Below are 5,136 nucleotides of genomic sequence, written 5' to 3' on the forward strand. Positions count from 1 at the left end.
CTGGGATGGAGCTGGGATGGGGCTGGGGATGGAGCTGGGAGCAGCTGGGATGGAGCAGGGACGGGGCTGGGGACGGGGCTGGGGACAGCGCTGGGGATGGAGCTGAGAGCAGTTGGGACAGGGCTGGGGATGAAGCTGGGAGCAGCTGGGATGGAGCTGGACACGTGCATGAGCTGAGCTGAGGTGTCCTCTGCGCCCAGGCGAGGTGATCTGCGAGCCCCCCAACAACAAGCTGGACAAGTTCAGTGGGACGCTGTACTGGAAGGAGAACAAATACCCCCTGAGCAACCAGAACATGCTGCTGCGGGGCTGCGTGCTGCGCAACACCGAGTGGTGCTTCGGCCTCGTCGTCTTCGCAGGTGGGCTGGGCGGCCGGGCAGCGTCGTGCTGCAGGACTGGGGGGAGGGGGGGACGCTGATGTCCTCCCTCTGCCCAGGTCCCGACACGAAGCTGATGCAGAACAGCGGGCGGACCAAATTCAAGCGGACGAGCATCGACCGGCTGATGAACACGCTGGTGCTCTGGGTGCGCGGAATGCGGCTCCGGGGGAGCGCGTCACCGCCGGGCTGGGGCTCACGTCCCGTCCCGTCCCCAGATCTTTGGGTTCCTGGTGTGCATGGGTGTGATCCTGGCCATCGGCAACGCCATCTGGGAGCACGAGGTGGGCGTCTGCTTCCAGATCTACCTGCCGTGGGACGAGGGGGTGCACAGCGCCGTCTTCTCCGGCTTCCTCTCCTTCTGGTCCTACATCATCATCCTCAACACCGTGGTGCCCATCTCGCTCTACGTGAGGTAAGGGCGGGGCCGTGGGGCTGGGCTGGGGGGGGTGCGAGGGGTGGGCTCCGCTATCAGGGGGTCCTCTGGAGAGGGGAGGAGGGGATGGGGACCCCGGGGCGGGGCCGTGTGCGGGACGGGTGCGGGCTGCTCTGCTGGAGATGGGCTGCATCTGCCCTGGGGGTTCCCCAAGGCCTGAGACCCCCAGGGTCCGTGGCCCCCCCGGCTGCGTCTGTCTGGCTGCTCCTGTCTCCCTGCCCTGGCTGCACGCTGGTTATTTTGCTCTGCCCTCCCGCAGCTCCCAGGCTCCTGCACTGTCCCCTTCTCTCTCTCTTTTAATTTCTCTCTCTTTTCGTTCCCCAGCATGGGTTCTGTCACCCTTAGCCCCGAGGTAAGAACGTGTCACCCCCACCCCTCCCACTAGCTCGTTGCTGTCTGCCCTGGGGGCTGGGGGGGGCGGTTTTGGGGGCACGCAGGTGTGCGAGATGCTCGGGGAGCCCTGCAGTCCCGGCCCCGCATCCGGAGCTGTGGCGGTGGCTGTTGGCAGGCGTGGGTGCGAGCTCAGCCCTGGGGAAGGGCGCGGGGCAGTGGGTGCTGGGGAGCCCGGGGTGCTGGGGGTGTGCGTGGGGGGGTTGCGTGTGCCCCTCACTGTCTCAGCGCCGCGTTGCTCTGCCTGCTGACCCCTCTCCCCACCTCCCCCCTGCAGCGTGGAGGTGATCCGCCTCGGGCACAGCTACTTCATCAACTGGGACAAGAAGATGTATTGCGCCAAGCGCCGGACGCCGGCCGAGGCTCGGACCACCACCCTGAACGAGGAGCTGGGGCAGGTGGAGTACATCTTCTCCGACAAGACCGGCACCCTCACCCAGAACATCATGGTCTTCAGCAAGTGCTCCGTGAACGGGCACAGCTACGGTGAGCGCGGGGGACGCGCCGGGTGTCCCACGAGGTGTGGGTGCCCCGCCGCCCCTCCTGCCTTGGGGCATCCGTCTGCTCCTCCTGGGGCTGCTGGGGGGTGGCTGGGGGGGTCCCACCTCAGCGCTGTGGCAGTCCTGGGTGTGGGTGGCAGCGGGGCCACGGTGCTCGGCCCCTTGGTTCACTCCGCGTCCCCGTTTGCAGGCGACGTGCAGGACGTGCTGGGTCACAAGGTGGAGCTGGGAGAGGTGAGGGCGCTGCGCCCAGCCCTGGGCTGCGGGTTGCCACGTGCCGTGGGGTGACCCCTCCTCGATCCCTGCCAGAGGCCGGAGCCCGTTGACTTCTCCTTCAACCCGCTGGCGGACCCGGGGTTCCAGTTCTGGGACCCCAGCCTGCTGGAGGCCGTCCAGCTGGGGGACCCCCACGTGCACGAGTTCTTCCGCCTGCTCTCGCTCTGCCACACCGTCATGTCCGAGGAGAAGAGTGAAGGTGGGCGAGGAGGGCAGGGCCGCCCGCACGGCGCAGGAAGTGGCGCTGAGCCCCTGCTGTCCCCTGTCCCCAGGGGAGCTGTACTACAAGGCGCAGTCCCCAGACGAGGGAGCGTTGGTCACGGCTGCCAGGAACTTCGGCTTCGTGTTCCGGTCCCGCACGCCCAAAACCATCACGGTGCACGAGCTGGGCCGAGCCATCACCTACCAGCTGCTGGCCATCCTGGACTTCAACAACATCCGCAAGCGCATGTCCGTCATCGGTGAGCACGGGGCTGGGGAGTTTGGGGGTGGGCTGCAGTGGGGCTGGGCAGCTCGGGCTCGGCCTGGTGCTGGGGACCAGCCCCCCCAGGGTGCGGAGACGTTGCAGGGATGTGGTTGGGGCTCGGAGGGGGACCCCCTGAGCCTGGCAGCCTGTCCCCTCCTCCCCGCAGTGCGCAGCCCCGAGGGCAAGATCCGGCTGTACTGCAAAGGCGCCGACACCATCCTGCTGGAGCGCCTGCACCCCGCCAACCAGGACCTGACCAATGTCACCACGGACCACCTGAATGTGAGCAGGGTGGGGGGGCTGCGGGCAGGGCTGGGGGGCTGCGTCCCGGGGGGATCAGGGTGTGGGAACGCTGCTGGGGTCTGTCTGTGCCCAGCTCTGGCTGCTCGCAGGAGTACGCCGGCGAGGGGCTGCGGACGCTGGTGTTGGCCTGCAAGGACCTGGAGGAGAGCTACTACGAGGACTGGGCTGAGCGGCTGCGCCGCGCCAGCGGAGCCCCCGAGGCGCGCGAGGATCGCCTGGCCCGGCTCTACGACGAGGTGGAGCGAGACATGACGGTGCGTGGGCTGGGGGCATGGGGAGGGGGTGGCCGGGGGCGGCCTGCGCTGAGCCCCCCAACCTGGCCGGGTCCCACAGCTGCTTGGAGCCACGGCCATCGAGGACAAGCTGCAGCAGGGCGTCCCCGAAACCATCGCCATCCTGACGCTGGCCAACATCAAGATCTGGGTGCTGACGGGGGACAAGCAGGGTGAGGCACGGCGCTGCTGGAGACGAGGGCGTTCGTGGGTCGGGTCCCGTCTGCGAGGGCAGCGATGTGGGGCACGCGCTCCCCCTTGGCTCCAGCCCCGGGTTCCCCTTCCACAGAAACAGCGGTGAACATCGGCTACTCCTGCAAGATGCTGACGGATGACATGACAGAGGTGTTCGTGGTCACGGGCCACACCGTGCTGGAGGTGCGCGAGGAGCTCAGGTGAGGACGGAGCTGTGGGGCTGTGCCCCAGAGCTGGGGGTGCTCGGGCACTCTGAGCGGACCCCCCACCCCGGCCCCTCTCTCACTTCTCAGGAAAGCCCGGGAGAAGATGATGGACGGATCACGCTCCATGGGCAACGGCTTCTCCTACCAGGAGAAACTCTCTTCCTCGAAGCTCACCTCCGTGCTGGAAGCCATCGCGGGCGAATACGCCCTGGTCATCAACGGGCACAGCCTGGTAGGGAGCGGGGAGTGACGAGCTGGATGCGACGCCCTGCCGGCCGTGGGTCTGGTCCCCCTCTGTCTGTGGGTCTGGCCCCACCTGTCCCCACGCTCCCCTCCCAGGCCCACGCGCTGGAGGCAGACATGGAGGTGGAGTTCTTGGAGACGGCGTGCGCCTGCAAGGCCGTGATCTGCTGCCGCGTGACGCCCCTGCAGAAGGCGCAGGTGGTGGAGCTGGTGAAGAAGTACAAGAAGGCGGTGACCTTGGCCATCGGGGACGGGGCCAACGACGTCAGCATGATCAAGAGTGAGTCCCGGGGCCCAGCGAGCAGGGGAAGGGGCCGGGTCCCTCCTGCTGCTGTCCCGTCCCCGCTGGGGGTGCCGCTCTGTCCCTGTGCCGCTCACCCCGTGCCCCTCTTCCCTCCGCAGCCGCGCACATCGGGGTGGGCATCAGCGGGCAGGAGGGCATCCAGGCGGTGCTGGCCTCCGATTACTCCTTCTCGCAGTTCAAGTTCCTGCAGCGCCTGCTCTTGGTGCACGGGCGCTGGTCCTACTTACGCATGTGCAAATTCCTCTGCTACTTCTTCTACAAGAACTTCGCCTTCACCATGGTCCACTTCTGGTTCGGCTTTTTCTGCGGCTTCTCGGCGCAGGTGTGGGCAACCCCCCCCATCCCTGTCCCCCCCCATCCACCCCACGTCTCCGTGTCCCCCCGGCTGCCACGCGGTGGCAGCAGCACCCGCTGCTCGGGGACCCACGGGGCTGCGTGGGGCGTTGGGATGGGGGGGCACCGCTCTGAGCCCGGCGCGTTTTGCAGACGGTGTATGATCAGTACTTCATCACCCTGTACAACATCGTCTACACCTCGCTGCCTGTGCTCGCCATGGGGGTCTTCGATCAGGTAGGGGGAGCCCGGGGGGAGCACCGGGGGGGGGAGGTGGGGTCGCCGGGTGCTGGTGGTGCCAGCGTGCCGCGTGCCCCCAGGACGTGCCGGAGCAGCGGAGCATGGAGTACCCCAAGCTGTACGAGCCTGGCCAGCTCAACCTGCTCTTCAACAAGCGCGAGTTCTTCATCTGCATCGCCCAGGGCATCTACACCTCCGTGCTCATGTTCTTCATCCCCTACGGCGTCTTCGCCGACGCCACGCGTGACGACGGGGCGCAGCTGGCCGACTACCAGTCCTTCGCCGTCACCGTCGCCACCTCCCTCGTCATCGTCGTCAGCGTGCAGGTGGGGACCCCCCCCCTCCATCACCCCACGGCCCCGCTCGGAGCCCCGTGGCCCCCCCGAACCTGCCTCCTCCTCCCCCAGATCGGGCTGGACACGGGCTTCTGGACCGCCATCAACCACTTCTTCATCTGGGGCAGCCTGGCCGCCTACTTCGCCATTCTCTTCGCCATGCACAGCGACGGCCTCTTCCAGATGTTCCCCAACCAGTTCCGCTTCGTGGGTGAGCGCTGCTCCCCCCGCTGCTCCGTGGGGCCCTGGGAGCCGAGTGC

At 67.8% G+C, this 5,136-nt stretch overlaps 1 protein-coding gene across 1 annotated transcript in view; it reads left to right on the forward strand.

Moving 5' to 3' along the window:
* Positions 6-5,136, forward strand: part of ATP8B2 (ATPase phospholipid transporting 8B2) — a 13,717-nt gene continuing 8,586 nt past the window's right edge. Inside the window, exons 1-18 of the mRNA XM_021376444.1 lie at positions 6-21; positions 174-359; positions 437-525; positions 596-792; positions 1,481-1,689; positions 1,894-1,937; positions 2,013-2,178; positions 2,252-2,440; positions 2,612-2,727; positions 2,838-3,002; positions 3,082-3,193; positions 3,310-3,415; positions 3,509-3,653; positions 3,761-3,944; positions 4,067-4,290; positions 4,455-4,538; positions 4,622-4,867; positions 4,949-5,132. Of these exons, the coding sequence (XP_021232119.1) occupies positions 6-21; positions 174-359; positions 437-525; positions 596-792; positions 1,481-1,689; positions 1,894-1,937; positions 2,013-2,178; positions 2,252-2,440; positions 2,612-2,727; positions 2,838-3,002; positions 3,082-3,193; positions 3,310-3,415; positions 3,509-3,653; positions 3,761-3,944; positions 4,067-4,290; positions 4,455-4,538; positions 4,622-4,867; positions 4,949-5,132 (2,662 nt within the window). The remainder of the gene's footprint in view (positions 22-173; positions 360-436; positions 526-595; positions 793-1,480; positions 1,690-1,893; positions 1,938-2,012; positions 2,179-2,251; positions 2,441-2,611; positions 2,728-2,837; positions 3,003-3,081; positions 3,194-3,309; positions 3,416-3,508; positions 3,654-3,760; positions 3,945-4,066; positions 4,291-4,454; positions 4,539-4,621; positions 4,868-4,948; positions 5,133-5,136) is intronic.

This window comes from Numida meleagris, chromosome 24, assembly GCF_002078875.1.
Source record: "Numida meleagris isolate 19003 breed g44 Domestic line chromosome 24, NumMel1.0, whole genome shotgun sequence".
In the NCBI taxonomy this organism is placed as follows: Eukaryota; Metazoa; Chordata; class Aves; order Galliformes; family Numididae; genus Numida; species Numida meleagris.